At 37.0% G+C, this 19,297-nt stretch overlaps 1 protein-coding gene and 1 long non-coding RNA gene across 3 annotated transcripts; one reads left to right on the top strand and one right to left on the bottom strand.

The window, feature by feature from the left end:
- Positions 1 to 1,215: 1,215 nt before the first annotated feature.
- On the top strand, positions 1,216 to 3,303 carry LOC139968089 (uncharacterized). Its single transcript, XR_011793218.1, has 2 exons — positions 1,216 to 1,829; positions 2,249 to 3,303. It is a non-coding gene; the product is annotated as an uncharacterized lncRNA (long non-coding RNA).
- Positions 3,304 to 10,568: 7,265 nt separating this feature from the next.
- Positions 10,569 to 17,899, bottom strand: LOC139968017 (uncharacterized). 2 transcript variants are annotated; one of them, XM_071972296.1, is made up of 8 exons: positions 17,388 to 17,899; positions 16,102 to 16,271; positions 15,428 to 15,602; positions 14,568 to 14,768; positions 13,510 to 13,617; positions 12,669 to 12,747; positions 11,701 to 12,361; positions 10,569 to 11,620 (listed from the first exon to the last, which is right to left on the bottom strand). In XM_071972296.1, exons 1-7 carry the CDS (start codon positions 17,485 to 17,487, stop codon positions 11,713 to 11,715), a joined length of 1,482 nt encoding a protein of 493 aa, XP_071828397.1. In that variant the 5' UTR covers positions 17,488 to 17,899; the 3' UTR covers positions 10,569 to 11,620; positions 11,701 to 11,712. The 2 variants fall into 2 exon arrangements, with proteins under 2 accessions (XP_071828397.1, XP_071828407.1); XM_071972306.1 differs by lacking the exon at positions 13,510 to 13,617.
- Positions 17,900 to 19,297: the final 1,398 nt, after the last annotated feature.

The following is a 19,297-nucleotide window of genomic DNA, read 5'->3' as shown; positions in this document are numbered from 1 at the left end:
CCTATATCAGTACCAAGGGCGGCGGAACCGGGGGGCACAGGGGGCACGTGCCCCCCACTTTTCCTCAGGTTAAAAATGTGCCCTTTTTCTACATAAAAATTGAGGTGTCTCAAATTAGCAAGAGGCCAGGGAACCAGAATGAACACTCGGGAAGGGCCGTTTCCGGCCATCTGAGGGGTTTTTAAAACCAAAAATGTTCTTGTACAGTCGTCCCTACAACTTTGCAAATCCTGGCTACGCCCCTGACTTTTAGTGAATTTCTGTGGGTCAAACTCAAAGCTATTTCGAATGGAAAAAATTTGTGAAAGATATTAACAAGAAATAAACTCTAATTCGGAAGATTCCTACATTAGCAACTAGCATGATTTCACCTAATTTTGTCTCAAAAGAAAACTTGTTCCTTGTTTCCCAATTTGCACATTGGATATTGCAGTGCTAGTGTGCATATTTTCATTGAGGGGGGTGGGGGGTGGACGTTGATGGAGTGATGTGTATACGCAAATAAATAAAAGTTATAAAGGGTACTAAATATAAGGCTGCATCAGTCCAATCGAATTTCTGCAAAGTGCCCTTTGATGTCGGTGCCCCCCCAGATTGAAAGTGCTTCCGCCGCCCTTGATCAGTACCTTTATAGAAAACATCAAGAAGTTCAATTAAGCAATGATTAATAATTACGGAGCTTTTAATACTACCATATTGATTACGATCGATATATATATATATATAGACATATCATTGCGTACCCAGTTTGCAACAAAACCTTCACAAACTTTAGCAAGGTGGCATGTTAGAGATATGGGTCTCAACCTGAAAATTGTTGTCGCCTGTCGGCATTTCTTTCAGTTTAGGAGCAATATTAGCATCCTTCCAAATTTGGGGTCCTACGCCCTCAGTTAGGGATGTGTTAAAAATGTCAGTTATAGGGATACTGAATTCACATGCAAACTCTTTAATGAACCTACTTGGAATCCCGTCTGGTCCGACTGTCATTTTAAGATTAGTGCACTTCTGAGGAACTGGACACATGAAAATTGTATAGACTTGAGTGATTTGGATTTTTTCTTGATAGACATCGTTGATCAAATCCTTAAGTGCGTCAATTATGAGCCCACAATGATACCTCATGACTGAAAGAAGAAGCGTAGAACGAACGCTCGGACTACTGAAATGAAGAGAACTGTTTGCCTTCTTAATCATGTTTTTAACAGTAATATGTTTTTAAAGTGGCCATGACACGAAAATTTCAAAGTCCTATATTTTTGGGATCCATCAAAGAATGTTCTCTAGAACATGTATCAACCAATCTGCCAGTTTAAAACTTGATTTTTCAAGTCGAAAATTGAGAATGAATTTACCCTTTTCGGCGTTTGAAACTTTGTTTACTCGAAAATTTTTCGATTCGCATGACGTCATGTGACGTCACGTTTTGAACACATTTGTTGTCGCTGCTTACAATACCGTTCACGTACACAGTAGACAAGTACACATACCACTAGTGGTTACTAAACAAAACACCGATCACAAGTGCGATATCAAATCAAAATTTCCTGTGAAATGGCGGATCCAGAACCAATTGCGGCAACCGAAGTTCAAAGTGATAATGGTTCTTCACTAGGCAGTGAAATTGGGCTATAATTAGAGTGCCCTTTCTCATATTCGAAGCAGAGAGTGAAGGCGATGATCATTCCAATATTGAACCGAACGTTGAGGGTGGAGCGGAGGTGTTAGAACCGTATCAGTTCGAGCCTGTTAAACGAGCCGAAATTGAAGCTCCACAACATATCGAAGAAGAAATCCGTTCGAAACCATTGCAAGGAACATACAACGTGGTAAGAATTTATTAACGAAGCATTTAAAAACAAAATCCAGTCCATTTTGTGCATGTGTTGTTGGAATTCGCGGAACACCCTAAGCCGTATTGTGTTACGGTAACTTACAACCCATATGTAGAGTGTGTAGTACTAGTAGGGTTGGTTGCATACTGAAAGTTTGGCTAGGGGATGTAAGTTGCATTATGCAGCCATGCTAGGTAGGCATATGTGTTATTTCATACTCATTATTACTTGGCTAGTACTTTGGCCTAGAGTTTTGCAAATCAATTTTCTGAAACAAAAGAATGTTTCATGATACATGGAAGGTGTAAAATCACAACAAATGTAACCATAACTGTACATTGTATGCCTGCTTGATATTGTGGACATCATGGCCAACATTAATACATTTTGAACTTTCATAAATTTTTTCCCAGGCAGTACAGATACATAGCCTACGGTCAACAGTTTCAATGATACTTGGGGTTCCTAGCAAGACACGTCAGGGTTGTGCTACCATCATGTGCAGTCCAAAGGATCAGAAGTGATTTTCCAGCCAATGGTCATTACACTGGATTCAAGTTGCCAGGAGAAAACTCATTGTATAGGAAGCCTTGGTTGAGAAATTCCTCCAGAAACACCTTTTCTAAACTACGATTGTGTTGGATTACCAATCCGTCAGGGTTCCCTCAGTGTTGATATATTGAAATTCAAGACTTTTAATTCAGGATGAAAAGGTTATTTTCCAGACCCAACATCAACAATGAAAGAAAAGGCATGTTTTGAAGCATTTGGACACAAGTATTGGCGTGACCGTGATGTCATATAATATGTGCATAAGGGAACAGGCATTGACCTTTTTAGGGGCATTTACCTCCCAGACGTTTGATTCGTACCTTTAATCTGGAAGCCAAAATATCCATATCACCAATGATATTTGACAGAAAAGTCATAATAAAGACCAATGGAGGCAGCAGAACTCTTGAATGTTTAGACTTTGTTTCTTCAGCAGCAGTTGGTTTGTTTTGTAGTCTTTCTTCAAAAACTCAGCTGTACACCCTGTTAATGGTCTTCGATTGTTTTAATGCGTGTGATGCTGTGTTTCATATTGCCCATCAGTGTTGTACGTGTCGTCGTGCTTGTGTAACATTTTTGCATGTGAGTTACTTCGTGCAGTGTTTCTTGGTTTAAATAACCCTTTATTGTATTTGCTTCTGGATTATTCTAATTAATTTGTCATAACAACGATTGATAGCGATGGACATGCAACTGCTTTGTAGGCTTAAAGCCAAAAAATTCATGTAAGTTGTTTTCTTTTAACCTCCTTTGATGTCACAAATTACATTAGTGTAATTTAAGAATGATAATGTTTATGGAAAGTACAGTTTTACTTTTATGTCATATAATACAATGATTGTTGTTAATGTTAGTTCAGATTGTCCAGAATGACTGTCTAGAACTGATATTGAATAAATTTTGTTCAATGATTTAACACTTGAACTATGTGGTGTGAAATTTTGGCTCTGTGACTTTAAAATAAATCGCTTTGAGATTTAATTAAACACCCTTTGGAATAAAATCTTTTTACCTACCTATTTTGACCCATCCCCATTACCCCCACTCCAGGCTCCACAACATAAAAAATGGTTTTCCTGGAATAGGAATAAGAAATTATTGCTATAACTAACTGATCCAGCATATTCCAGAAATAAATTGGGGCACTGAGATTTGTTCACAAGAAGATGTAACCCACCGCTTCTGAAGCTAACCTCATAGCTTATTAGTATACAATAGAGCAATGAAGGGGGTGTTAATTTAGATGATACAGTAAAATCTCTTCGTCTATTGCGACTTCAGTGTAGTAACGCTAATACTATAGTACTACTAGTGCTCGGCGCGCTACCTCCTAAGGATCGCCACTTGCCCCATTGGAGGTTTCCTGTTCCCCGATCTGGTCTTCAGAGTAGTTTTTTGTGGATTACTTGACAGAAGAATGACTCTTTTATGTCGAACCGTTAAAGTCCATTTGTTTTATTTCATAACAAAAAGGAGGGATCGTAGTATGCTTCCGTGAAGTGTTCGCTTCATTCGGAGCTGCATACTGGCTAGGCCCAGTGAAATCGGCGATGGTGTTGTGCACTAACTTGGTCATAATCGCCGTGTTTTTTTCGTCCTTCAGCCATGGATGAAGGCTAATTGCATGGGTAATGATATTTATGCAGCCCCCAACACCACAACGGACCGGCATTTCTCTCGGATAGTTTACAACAGTTGTAAAACAAACTTGAAATTTCTAACGATATAGCGTAATACAGTGGTTGTTCTCTCAGTGTAAATGTGCGTGTACTGTATATGGAACGGTATGATCGTCGCGCATCCGATACATGCCTGGGCTTTGCACGTGTGTTCCTAACATGACGTCATCATTGTCTTGTTGTGAAATCGCATTCTCAGATATCTATTTTCGGATGCGAATATTAAAACGTTAATTACTAATTAGTCCTTGAGGTTTTCAAGGTGTTGAGGATAGTTTTGAACATAGATTTTCTCATAGATTCAGAGGAAGTTACTCTCGATGAGTTGGATTTTTCGTGTCATGGCCTCTTTAACAGTAATATGTTTTGAATAGTGATACAGGTTTGAACAAGAAGTTTGCATTGGATGTATTTTCCGCACAATTACATTTTTTGGGGTAATCGTGCAGTGACCTTCGAACCTCATCTACAGTCGGTTCAGTCAAGTCGTTCGTACCCGGCGAGGAATAAAAGAGCAACTCTGTTAGTCCATGGAGGTAAAACCTCCATGGTTAGTCCAACCCAGGTGCCAGACTAGGTACCGTACCACACTTAGATTAATTTACATTTGCCCGGTAACCATGGTCGCCAGTGGCGAGTGAAAACGGGGAGTGGGGATTTCCCACCAAAATTCTGGTAATTCCGTAAAGTTTCATGCCCTTACCAAATCAATCAGGGTGTGTGTGTGTGGGGGGGGGGGGGGATTGAGGTAGCCCGAATTTAACCCACCATCTTGGAAATTCTGTGCATGCCATTCCTTGTCGAGAACAGTCCCTAATATAAGTATATATAAGTATAACCATGCCTTTTGTGACAGTGTGTACCGTCTTTGCAGTTATTAAGCATTATTTCGTGTGCTTGGATGTGGGGGAGCATGTCTATGGACTTCTGATGCGGCAACAATTCAAGAGGTTTGAAAGTGACATAAAGGCATTTCAGATTTTGGCAAATCAGCGAGGAAAGACCCATGAATTATGTTCATCTTTTCTAGCTCGACATCTAATTGGTAATGGTGGATTAATATGCAAATCGCCAGGATAATCCAATGATCAGATATTATAATCATGGTGATTAGGACATTTCAGTTGAAAACTTCTGTCTATGCAGTTCTAGAAACATTGGCTAAGTACCGTATACGTCAGTGTAGAAACGAACTGGGATAACGTGGCGACTCTTATATAATGGAGCAATATATACTGACGGTAAACTTGCGCTGCAATTTGTAACGGAGGGCTGAGGCCACACACTTACATTCAACGGTTTTCCGTTGATGTCAATAAAAGGTACTGAGAAATCCCCTAAAGTATGTAAGATGACTCAACTATACAAAGTAAGACATTTGTTAATTATTTAGGCTATTTTATGCTATACATTTACATGAAATTATCACGTATACGGTGAGAGAGTGTATACTGCTAAAGTAATGTGATATCTTTGTTTTGTTTCTTCGTTCTCAATATTTCTCAGCTATGATTGCCTGATTTCTCTAATAAACATATACTAGCAAGGTGGTTTTGAACAAATTCTAAACATCTTTTAAATGTTACGTAAGTGATCATTTAGCTATGCAAAAGGTTGATTCATTTGCGTGATTTTAAGCAAAAGTTCAATATTTGTTGAAAATGCAAGAGAAATGAGAAAGAAAATGCAACTGTAGTAAATTCATCTGATCCACTGTGACTTATTTGCTGACTGTGACACCAATTTGACATGTGACTAAATTTATAAATAATATGACAGCTGTTATATCTTTAGCTAGAGAATTGTATTTATCTTTGAGCAAATAACCTATAGTTGTAGTACGGGTATACTAGTTTAAAAGATTCCTTTATCATGCAAATGAAATTCTAAACAAGTATACAACGGGTTTTACGTAGCTGGTCATTATGATTAAGCAATCATGCGTTTCTTTGCTGTGCTTGCTAGTCTATTTGACACATATGAAAACAGTGAGCCATTATGTTTAAGCCTCCCTTTTCTATAGGTCTTGCGTTATACCGACCTTTTTGTCGCTTCTCGGCCTTTTGGCTAAAATTCTGTGCAGCATTAACTTCCCCTATTAGGTAAATTGTGATACACACCCGACGATGATCACACAGTCACAAGCCCGGATGCAAGGGGACTGGGGCTGAGAGCTGATCCGAGTGGGTTCGTTGTTTGTGTTTTTCTTAAATAGTATACGTGTTTGTTGCCTCCGTTTTATTTTATGACCGGAAAACGCCTAGCCTTTTACGTTACCAATATAAAGAAAACCACAAGAATGGAAACTCCATATTGAAAGGTGTTCCTATTTTTCTATGTATTTGTTCCAACGGTAGAACAAAGCCATATAGGGACGTTGCATAAGTACTTATTCTATCTCATCATGCTTTGCATTCCAGAACCACGTGAGAAGCGCTGGCTGACTAAATACCGTCATTGTGCTGATTGACTTCGAACCGTCAACATCATTGACTGGTTTAGTTGTGTCTGCTGAACGTGGACGATTTAGTTCACAGCAGATAATAGCTCTTTTGTCTGGGAGTTGCTGAATATATGGCAGCTCTCTAATTTTCATTACGGTGATAGCCAACGTGTGTAGTAGAACGATATAAGGATCTCTTATATTGTTCTGTACAAGTCCGTTAAACTGGTTAGGCATAATTGCAGAAAGCTAGTGTAAAGAGGACAGGCATAATTGCGACGAGCCTCGTAAATTCTCATCATGGATTCTGGAGAGCTTGATTTCTCAGAAGAGTTACTTTGTGATTCCTTCATGCAAAGCATATGATTCGATAGAATCGATAGAATCTAAATCAAACTTCACTTTAGCTCGTTTAATTAGAATAATCTACAGCAATATCTGTGTCAGCTTGCCAGTGCATCTTTTTAATACATAGGTGCAGTCCGCACTGTGTTTCAGGCATATAATACCATACAGAGATAACCAATAGTTTACATGACAACATCAGAATGTAAAGGTAGAAAATTGCTTTCTTTTTTGTGTCTATTGATTTGCGGTCCACCGAAATCAGCTTCCTTTCCTGTAGTTATTCCCTGCAGAACTGCTAAACGTTCTACTTTATTGGATAGTTACCCAAAGGTTATTCTTTCTATGCTGACATATCAAAACTTCAGGGAAAGAATCCATGTCCCTAAAGAATCTATTAATCACCGATAATGCACATTTACACAATGCCATAAAAGTGTTTATTCATAAAATGATCCGATTTCATTTTGTCTGACATGAGAAAGTGACTACCTGATGTTTCATTAGCTCATGCAAACTTCTGTGAATAACAAAGGAAATATCCTGAGCTTAGAAGGTATCATACATGGTTGATTACACCCAATTGGTACGATTTATGGTTCACTGTATTTTCAAGTCACGCTTTGAAGCAGTTTTTCTCACAGTGTATAAGGTATGGATAGATGTTATTCTATCAGACATAGGTATAACAACTACTCATACTGTCAATGCGAGTATTTTGAAGCATGATATACGAAGACACGATAGAGTGGTATGGCAGAGGAAAGTTGTCCCAATTGGCTGATTCTTTATAACGCAACTTAATGATAACTGTCTAAAAAGCCATTGCTATTCCCCCGTATACATATATGTTTTGATTGAGTTCCATTCAGTGCCTAGAATGTCTGCATATGTAATGCTCTACTTTAACTGGAGTACACGAGCACATAGACATCCGTGTGCGAGCACGCAGTGATGAGTACACGTAATTTAATGTCCAAATACTTTTCATCCATTGAGACAATCGAGCACCGAGTAATTTCGAGTACTATAACAATGCCATGAATACGACATAGGGGTAATGTGAGCGTGCGTGGGTGCATGTGAGTATGTGCATATGCATATGGTAGGGGTTTTTTGGTGGGGTTTATTGTATTTCTGTTTGGCAACTTGACTGTCATATGCTGTAGTGTTTATAGGTTTAAATTTCATAAAAAAATCGATATCATTGTGTAGTCATTTCATGACATTGCGCAAAACACTGTACTTAACTGGTATACTCAGAGGTTAATTATTCGCACAGCTAAATGACTCACTCAACAAGACAAAAGCCATACTGACACACATAATGAATCCCAACAGTTCATGTATTGTACACCGAGTAATAACACTGAATGGATCCCACACGAGGTATACATTGTCAGCAATGGTCCTGATCATGATTATGGTTAAGAGGAAGTGAACACCTACCATCTTTCATTCATTATTATACAGCTTACTAAGTATCATTACGCATATATAGAAACAACAGTGTAAAACAAAAGCAACAACAGGATATAAAAGCAAGTCACCAACTGTAGAATTCCCTCTTCTTCTTAACCCCACAAAATATGAAATAAATCCCCAAAAATATTAGTATTTAAGACTGTAAGACTTGATTGCATTACGGAGCTAATAGGTATAAATCTTACTAAGCTTAAAAAAGTTAAAATTCATTATTTCACGTCTAGAATTTTAATCTTATGTTTTTGGTGGGAGGACTTACAGAACCTCCTCCACATCCATGTGAGTCCGCTCTAACGGCACCAGGGTGAGGACTACGGAAGCACCCCTTCACTTATACATATATACCGGTGCTGTGGCCGAGTATATAAAGGCGGTGGCATTTGAATCAATGAGGCTTAGCAATCGCGAGGTTCCAGGTTCGATACCCGGCCGTGTAATACTAAGGTGGGTTTTTCATCCAAGAGCAATCTAGGGTTTTCCCATCTGAAATTAATTTCTAAGTTGAAAATATCCACAATTTGAATTAAAATGTTGAATTGGAAGTCCCCGACGTGTATGTTGTAATCCATAAGCCATTGCGGGCTTCTCCCACATTTGTGATCGCTAAAGTGTTGAAAACATGAGTAATATTAACTACTGATTATAAAAAAAAAACTGTTGATTATTGCAACAACAAAAAAATAACTGCTGATTGATTAGAAAAATTAACTGCTGATTATTATTCTAATCATGATTATTATTAAAAATAACTGCTGAATATTATTGATTATTATATACAACAATTAAGTGTCATAATACATCTTCCTCCCAACCCTTCTCTCCCTACCAGTTTCGATACGATATGTTGATCGATATTGTATACAGCACAGTGTGGTAATTCAACCTTCTATTGAGTATATATATATGCCAGTAATGAACATAAACGATTACAGAAAACAATGTTCAAGTCACGCCTCTAGAACACCCATAACTCTCGCCCCCTCCCCCTCCGGGGGGTGGCGGTCCAGCAGCTGGACGTCCCTGCATTGGTTGTTTCATCTTCCATTTTACTCCTTTTATTTTATCCAAGAATGAATTGTGAAGTGGCGGTGGGGGATCCTTTTTTTTACCCCCGCGTGGGCCTTGTTTTATAAGCCTACTTATCTTAGGAATTGTCGAGAATGAAGGAACAAATATGGCTCCAATTCAACAAGAAATCGGATGCGCAGGACACAAAATCTAATTACTAATAATGGATGAGGGAATTAAGGTGAGTGGTTTGCAATGGTGCAGCATTACAGTAACATGTGTATGTATATTGCTTATACGATAACAAAATATGTTAGAGTTGTGTATACCTTGACTGAGTAGTAAAATAAACCTATTTGTTTTCGTCTGTAGCAGGAAAGACTAAGCAAACGCTGAATCATCACGATGATAATGACAAATTGTGAATGTATAACAAAACAATACTGTGTTTTGTACTGTTAGGAACAAATATAGCTTTTCAGAAAACGAAGTTATGTGTGCAAACAGCCAATGATCGTTCCACTTCCTCTTAGGTCGAGTTAAAGACTAATTGATATTAGCCAGTTGTACTTAGGTGACATACAACTTGGTCTCGACAATGGTATGCGTCTGGTACACACGTTCACAGAAATCTTTTGGGTTTTATTTTTATTCGTGAACTCATTTGCGTTGTTTAGGAGATGTGAAGGAGAGGGGACGATTTTGAAATTGAAACAAACAAGCAAACAAGCAAACAAACAAACAAACTGGGAGCAAGGTGCTTCAAAGGAAGCATGTAAAGCCAATTGCAATGGATGTGTAAAGGAGAACGTAACACGATCCTGGGGAGGGGGATCTCAGAGCCATGGTGGGGTAGGGGTGGGGTACAGGGAGCGAAGCCACCGGAAACGGCAACATGTTGAGATGAATACATCGGAACATCTTTCTTTACAATATAACTCAGAATCCGGTGCGTTCTAGGGGTAAAATCTGTAACAATATTTAGATATTCGTTGTTTTCAACATAATTACATGTCAGAAATTTCGTCAGATTTGGTCAAAAGTATAATTTGCTAGCATCGTATTACAAAGTAGTATCTTCGAATCAAACGAATTTGGAAGAGAACCGTCCAACGAATTTTCGTATTTCCTTCGGGGTTCTCCACTTTATCTGATCTTCTTTTGGCTTAAAAGTAATTGTTAGCATTTGCATCAAACTTGACAAACGAAATCACATTAAAGTCAAGTATCGTTTTACTATTAACCGAAATCAAAATCACAGGTTATGAGATATTTAATATATTTTGCTATATAGTTGTAACTAAAATTGAATTTTTTTAATAAAATCTGCATCATCAACAAAGAGAAAATGCGTTTAATCTATAGATAAGTTTAAGAATGACGAAACATAAAATAATTATATATATGGAATAACGTAGGTTTGTGAGAAACTTATGTGATACATGACTCATAATTACTCAACCAAACATATAATAATTGTGTTCATGTATTCTAAGGGAAGGCAGTGATACCTTTTCAGTTGTACTACAATACATCATTACATATAGTTGCTGAATAAACACCAATGTCCTCGTCATTTGACGGGGTGTTACGCGGTACACTTATATTAAATGGTGATTCTATGTTTATTTTAATGATTATTTTGGTGAGATAGCCTATACTACCCTTTTAAGTTAGGGTCGCAAATTCTATTTCCTCTGTTCAAGGTTCGCAGCTATTTCTGAAAGATTGCTTCCTTATACAAAAATGTATCTTTTTGTCAGGAAAACCTGAGTGAAGCGTGGGACAAATATTGGCTTCCGTGGTATAATCTATTCCAAGTGACTTTTCGTCACTATTGTGTATTGTCTTATTTGAAATGATAATATGTGCTATGAACAACGTCCGTTATGTAAAATAGTGTATTTACGTTGAGAGAGGTAGTCAAATGATCCTTTAGGCTGTATGGAAGAACAGTCGGTGGATTTTTAATTTATATATAAAGGTGAGTACAAGGTCGAATCCAACCACCATAACAGGGTATTTTAAAGAGGTGAAGAAGAAGCCTCAGTCCAATATAACTTTCTGTCTCACGAAAATCAATTAAGTGTATATATATATATATATATGCCCTTTACCTATATGAAAAAAATCACACCGTCACACGCACACACACACACACACATATATATATATATATATATATATTTGCATGTGTGTGACTGAAAATAAACTTACACTACATCTTTCTGTATGGTCCATACCGTTTGCTTAGATATCATTTATATATATATATATATATATATATATATATATATATATATATATATATATATATATATATATATATATATATATATATATATATATATATGAATTTCGGGCTCTAAACTGGCTCGTAAATTTCAAGTGAGTCATACTTCTCACCGACTTCTTTTCCACTCTGGTAATCTGGATTTTGGAGAGTGTAGTAACTTGGAGCGTTTTCTCCATTCACTCCGTTGGTGTCGTCATTAAAACCTTCATATACGATGTTTGGTGTCATTTCAAGTTTCAAGCCTTCAATGACGTCACTCATGTTGCCATTTTGTTTTAGTTTTTCATTTTCTATAGCGGCGTAGTTGACAGATGAGTAGTAGAAACTCTCTGGTCTGTTCTCTTGTGAATCGTCTTCATCATAGCTTTGGTAAGCTGCATTATTAACCATCATCTCACTCTCTCTCTTATTCTTTTTTGGTAAGGCATGAAGTACGCCACTTTTAGCGTTTTTCGTGGAACTACTATCAATGGCGTTAGGTGGTACAGTTAGATCAGATTTGCCAATCGACGTGAAAGGTTTTCCCTCGGAACTCTCATTCTTGAAAGTATTCATACCTATAACTTCATTTTTCATTGAAATTGGAGGATCACTTTTAATATTTGTTTTTGATCTTTCCGCAATTGCATTTAATGAATTACTTTCGATATTAGCTGGTTCCCTGGCATTTTCAGTAGTTGCATCTCTGAACGATCGGTCTTTGTCGGTTTTCGATCTCCTTAAAAAGAATATGATTTCAAAATAACACGTGAATTAACAACGTGTATTTGCATGCATGGTCATGTGGTCCGAGTGCCAGTGACATTACGTTTCTAAGTCATATAAAGACGTTAATTCTAAGTGTTCTGGTATAAGAAAAACAAATGTGTCATATAATCTATATTATACTTGTTGATAATGCCTTTCATTTTCGTACGTCAATCTAGTTGATAGTAATTCTACTCTTACGTCTTGCTGATGATGTCCAAAAGAATTGCTTTTGATATAAATCAAACAAATATCACTTAAATCGAGTATGTATTTACCTGCAAGCCACAAAACAACAGAAGACTATGCACAGGAGGAGAAACAGGAAGATCCCAGAGCTGACAGGTACGAGGAAAGCTGAAAGAAGAAAAAATTAAAAATTAAAAGAACATAAAGAAACTATAACATATCGAAGAAGCGTTGTGTGCATACATAAATATGTGTATGTTTACTGTGAACGTTTTTATTCAGTTTGTATACATATCAGTTAACTTATAAAACATGTAACGCACTCATGCCCTGAATAATCAAGACATAATTTAAATTTCAACTGACAATATCCCAACCCATCCCCAAACAGAAGCTCTCTCGGTTAAAGGGTATCATTAAGCGATAACGTTATTTAACTTTTAGTGCTGTAGAGTCCTTGACAAAGATCTGGAGCTCCGATTGAGGAGGCTTATTTTACTGACTTGAGGACAAGTTAAAAATGAGGGTATGTGTAAACGTTCGGCACGCCTTTCCAAACATATGTCATTTCCATATAGGAGGAACTTACTTTTTACGTCCTGCAGTTGGCTTTGATAGCCCTGCTTTGTGACGAGATGTTGTGTTAAATTTACTCAATCAGTAATACAAAGTCTAACAATTTTTAAACCCAAACGCAATATACTTTATAAAATATATCTACTCAGATTTATTTTCATATTCATCCCTTTTTAAATGTATATTTCCACTCGATTATTTCCTTTAATAGAATATTTGAAAGGTGACGAACTTTTTAAAACTGTAGCTTTAATATGAGAAATGAATGTCTTCTATAGAATATCAAGCAATAACCGTAAATCAATAGATTAATAATTAGTTTCCCGTATAGGTAACAATTTCAATTAGTCCTACCAATTTCAAGAAAAGGATTATTAGATGGACTGCCTGTTCTTCCGATGACGGTGGGTGACGTTTCTCCAAGTTCTGAACTGTAGTCGGTACTAGATGTTGTGCTAGAATCTGTGACAGAAATTGTGTGAGAATCTGTCATATAGTTGTTAAACTATTCTCTTCAACCGAAACTGTATCAGCATTTGCCGTTGTCATGGTTACTTAAAAATCAAAACATTTATTCATCGAATCCTTGACAAAAATTATCGCCTTTGTGGTATGAGTTTAATACTGTAGATAGTCCAGTCTGTAACTTTTGTAATGAGCACATGACACAATGGAATAAATATTCTGGGAACGCAATACTGCTTCAAATTTTATGTTCAGCAATGTACCCTGGGCCTTCAGTTAGTATTGGCTAAGCAAGATTTTTTTTAGGGTACAATTTTTCTCTAGCACATATGTATAACTTCTTATTTTTTCATTTAAATTTGACGTGTTTAGGTAAGAAGTTGAAGTTCGAGTCATCTGTGTTAAATGAATTCTTGTGTAAATTTAAATTCGCTCTTCAAGTAGAAAGGAGAATTCATAACTCCAAGGATGTCGTACAATATCATTTGGTAGCATTCTCACAGCTTTCGGTAACTGTCCGTTTCTTTTTCAGTAAGATCGAATTTGCAAAGGAATTTTTGTGTATAAGGATGGACTTTTAATGTAGGATGCTATTTGATGAAAGCTAATTTGAATATCATAAGGGAGTTTCGTACAAGTTGTTTACCACACTGTTAATTGAAAATTTTGCTGAGAGACAACAGTGCGTGTGTTGTGATAGACAATTTTCAAATTACTAAAGTTACTATCTTTGTACTAAGTAATCATGCATGATGTGGTTTTGTTCAATGTATCATATGACGTTCAAATACCCAATGAAAAAAGATGAGACAAAAAAGAATAACATATTTTAACGCGACAAACCTTTTCAAACTGTATATTAAAATAAGAAATGAATTCCTGCTATATAATATTAGGCAATAATGGTAACTTAATATATTAATAATTAGTTTCCCGTATAGTCCTACCAATTTCAAGAAAAGGATGTTTAGATGGACTGCCTGTTGTTGTTCTGATGACCGTGTGTGACGATCCTCCACGTTCTGTACTGTTATCGGTACTAGGTGTTGTGGTAGAATCTGCGACAGAAATTGTGTGAGCCTCTGTCGTAATTGTCAAACTATCCTCTTCAGTTGAAACCGAATCAGTTTTTGCTGTTGTCGTGGTTACTTTAAAATAAAAACATGAACGTAAGATATACTATTTGAATTCAAATGAAGAAATACAGTTTTTTTCCTTCAGTATATGAGAATTGTGATATGCACAGAGTCTGGTAAGGGGAATGGTGAGGGGGAGGAGAAGGAGTGGGAGGGTAGGAGAGAGGATGGGATTGTGTACTCTACCCACATCGTCAGTCGGGTAAAACGTTCAGTCAGGGGATTTTTTAAATTCAGTCGAGGAAGAATTAAATATCTTCAGGCCCAGGAAACTCTTTTTTAAGGGTCATCTATCTTCCTTAAATCACTCGGGTGGGGCTTGGGAGCGGGAAAATTTCCCCACCTTTAAAAACCTGTGCAAGTTATTGAATAAGAGTACTCATTCAATTTCATTTATGGATATCAAAAATAAATGTTGCGTTTTGCTTTCTTAGTGGATCCACTGTGGTGTCTCGTTGGCTATATAGTCAAGCTAGTGTACCATGCAACGCCCGCCTTTTAAAAATAAAAACTCTTAGAAGCAGATATTTTATAAATTAAATTTATATACAATTACTTCATTCTTAGAAGGAATTTATTCACTCCGTTATCATTAATCATTAAGTAATTAAGCATTATAATTCATATGACTCTACAAGGTAGGTTTATCATTGGTTTGATAAGAAACTTACGGAAAGCGTGATATCCTGCCTTGAATCCCTTCCTGCTATGATCAGGGTAGCCACGAAAGAGGAGGTAAAAGAAATTATTGCTTGAATTAAAGGTGTTAGGCATCAGCTCTGTGAAGTTATCCCAGCACCATGTACCAATTTCTTTGTCTGAATCTATGGCAGGGCCATCGAATAGCTTCGAAAGAAATGATAAAACATCTATGAATGAAACTTAACTTGTTATCTTGTACGCTGCAAAAGAAAAATATTGTCAGGCCATAGTCACCAGTACTTTGGTAATAATGGACTGTTAAAACATATTGTCGATTATAAAGATTGTTAATCTACAGGAAAACCTACAAAATTACAAGGCAATATAATAAAGATGTGCAACGTTTTTGCAACTGAAGAAACTTTGATATTTATCGCAATATGCAGCTATATTCGCAAATAGCTAACCATGAAGCTCAAAAAGGTCACCAAATAAAACAATTGCCTGTACTAATGAGATACGAATTAGAAATGCTGCATTATAACTAAGATTGCATTTTAAGAAAGCTGGCTGCTATCTTTTCCGCTTGTTCCATATAATTTTTTTAATCACAATATCAAATATATATTTTAATGAAAAGCGGGTATGAATACAAGTTTTACTTATTACTTGACATGGAAATACAAAAATGTTATTTACTCACTTGAAAATAGTCTAATGTACAGTTATCTGTTTCATATAAACCAAAATCTTCGAACCCTAAGCGAATAAAGTAATCTCCATCTACAACGATTCTCCAGCCGATGAATATGCTGTCTGTGTTCGGGTATTTCTCGGATATAATTAAACCACTCTTCGCTGAAAAATCAATAACTGAAATGAACAATAAACAATATATAAGTAAAGTGGGTATTTAGGTCGGTCTGAAAATATATGAAACTCACCCATGATTTTTTTCTCCCTTTGTTTAAAACTCCAGCTCAAATTAAGTGTATTCTCGGTTTAATCTTATCCTTATGAAGCTAAACGGAATAAAGATTTGAATTAGTAATTGTTTAGTGATAACACTTAGCCATCATTTATCTATAAATTATAGGCGTACCTATATAACAGTTGGCACTCGGGTGCATCCTTCCTTTGTCACACCGTGCAGGGGGGGGGCGTCCTCGGTCAGAGATTTAAGGCCCCCTCCCCTTTGAGAAAATGTTGCTGATGCAAGGGGGCTAGATGCAAATTGGCTAAGCTTTGAAATGATAACACAATCATTTACATTAATAGGGGGAACACATTTGGGCTGTGGCATGGTAACCCACCACCCTGACTGGTACGATACTCGGGGGGACCGCCCCTCTAAGTACGCCACTGTCTTGAATGACGATTGCAAAGATAAAAAGGATTTATGCAGTGAAGTATATCCATTGTCGCACATGATTTCAATGGCTTGTGTGTATGGGGTGGTCTAAAATCCCCCGATTGATGTAGGCGGAGTCAGAAATCTTGATAGGGGCAGATTCAGGGTTTGATAAATTCTTACCTGACTGAATGTATAAAATACCCGACTAAACGTGTTTCCCAAACGTACGATGGAAGGATGGAGGTGGAAGCTCCCCCCTAAATGTTAATGTTGTTTTATACATTTCAGTAGCTCAACCAAACGAATTTGAATTAATTTTTATATTAACACCATTTGTCCTTGACAAATTTGTGATGTTTGATACCGTAATTTTTTTTAGTTTTCTAATTGAGTAGTGTGTTGCATCTGAGTAACTGACCTAATTTTCTCTTAGTTCTCTTAGTTCTGGAATCTTGTATAGCTATTTATGCAAATATAACCCGGAGTCGTACTAATAGCCTACTCATACTCGTACCGTCAGTATATATTAAAAAGAACATGATAAAACATGACATATTTCCTTAAGGTCCAAATATATTACGTGTCTCCCGAAATACTGAAAATCAAGCAAACATAAGTACTTTTGAAATGTTTACCTTTGTCTGGCTGTGAAGTGGAGACAACCAATCTTGGTAAAACACACAAGTAGATCACACACTGTATGTATAGCCGTGCCTTTCCCATAGTAGTAACCATTATAGTTCCGTACTTATGTATAGACGTTCCTCTTCAATTACTCTGTTCCTGTGAGAAAAGAAAATACTTCATGCGCACCCCATTTCTCCTTGCAACGTTGAATATGATTATGACAGTCCAACGTGTAAGACAGTTAGAAGCATATATGCTGCTATGAACAGTTTTGCATAACACCTACAAATGCTATTATCGAAATTGTCCTATAATAAATATGACTGCTCCACGAATCGGTACGTGTATAACATAAAGACCTATGAATTGGTCTATTGTTGGTTGCCGTTGAACTTGAAATGTCTACTAGAAGGTAACTGAAGTGCATCATGTATTGATTCAATAATAACAATTGATCTATAAAGGGAATTCATGCGGAATGCAGAACACATTGGGTACCATTGTCATGACCGAATATGACTTATATGCTACACTGTTATAAAACAATAACTCAGCCTACAGTTTGCAAAACCGTCCGTTAAGGGGAAAAGCAACAGGAAGTTATAACTCTACGATAAGCAGAATGTAAATTATTGGTTCTATATAAGTATTGAATAACTGTGTATTCTTCAGCGACGGTCTTCCACCTTGTTTGGCGTATTTGAGTCAATATGAAGCGAATCTATATTTGCATGGTGGGAAAGTGGAAACATGTTAAAAAAAAGACAAATATCGGCACTACATTCGGCTTTAATTGCGAAGAACGAAATGTGATCTTCCACAAATTATGATTAGGGAGGACTTACATGGAGTGTTAGCTCAGAGGTTAACACCGGTGCCTTTCAATCATAACGTCCCCGGTTCGAGTCACTCCCAGATTAATGTATGTCGTCCAGTTACAGAGTTGTTGACAATTAACAGTTCATAATCATGGACGTTAAATATGAATGTGAGAGACTGACTTCGGTCAGTTTGCGGCTTTGTTAAGCCAATTAGGCTTCTTCGCGAGTTCCTGCTTGCAGGAGGATCTAATATACATACATACATACACACATACATACATACATACATACATACATACATACATACATGACTGAGGATGGATGAAACTGTCACCGCGACCGCCTTGAGCATAGCCTTTAACGGGTGAGTCCAGGAGCCTGCCTTAAGGCCCCTGGTGACAAAGCCCCTGCGATGGCACAGGGGACGGACTCACAGCTAGAAATCTTCAAGGTTGCTCTTGTTTGGTCACTCGTTTGATATGTTAGTCATGTATTTTAATCAAAGTCAGATCATATATTTTCGTATATTTTAATGAAAGTCAGATCTGACAGGAGATTAGACTTACATTTAAAAAAAAAATTACCATCCGGGTGTAACTTATGGCCTTCATCATAATTAATAAGATTAATAAGACGCAAACATTCATATCTTTGTACATACGAATAAAATCATCTTGTTATACAGATGTTAACAATATGCACATAGTATGATATCATTTGTACATTTAACTAATGGGTATATGGACACATACACTTTATCGAAAACACTACAAGCTATCATAAGAAAGATATTTCAGGGTTGAATTTGTAGGGGCATTTGAGGAACATCTAGAAATATTACGTATTGTTCAAATGTAACATACTGATGTTTTTGATGTGCGTAAATACCAGGCCCTTTGTAGAGAAATTTTTAGTGGGTGGACCATTTCCCCACAGGGACGATCATTATCTAAGCGGAGGGCCACCATCGGTCGGCACGTAGCGTAGTCAGAAAATCTTTGCCAAATATGCCTCCCAGATTGCTGGAAATGGCACTACCCGGGGCTTGTAAGTTGCATCCAAACATTCTTTATTTTGATATCTCATGTTTTAGAAAT

Source organism: Apostichopus japonicus, chromosome 1 (assembly GCF_037975245.1).
Source record: "Apostichopus japonicus isolate 1M-3 chromosome 1, ASM3797524v1, whole genome shotgun sequence".
Classification (NCBI taxonomy): domain Eukaryota; kingdom Metazoa; phylum Echinodermata; class Holothuroidea; order Aspidochirotida; family Stichopodidae; genus Apostichopus; species Apostichopus japonicus.
The sequence above is the reverse complement of the archived record's forward strand: the minus strand, read 5'-3'. Positions and strand labels throughout refer to the sequence as shown.

Coding starts and splice junctions, on each gene's coding strand:
- LOC139968017 (XM_071972296.1), bottom strand. CDS start 17,487: ATGGTTACTACTATGGGAAAGGCACGGCTATACATACAGTGTGTGATC. Junction 12,748..13,509: donor TAATCCTTTTCTTGAAATTG/GTAGGACTAATT, acceptor TTCTTCTTTCAG/CTTTCCTCGTACCTGTCAGC. Junction 12,362..12,668: donor TGTTGTTTTGTGGCTTGCAG/GTAAATACATAC, acceptor ATTCTTTTTAAG/GAGATCGAAAACCGACAAAG.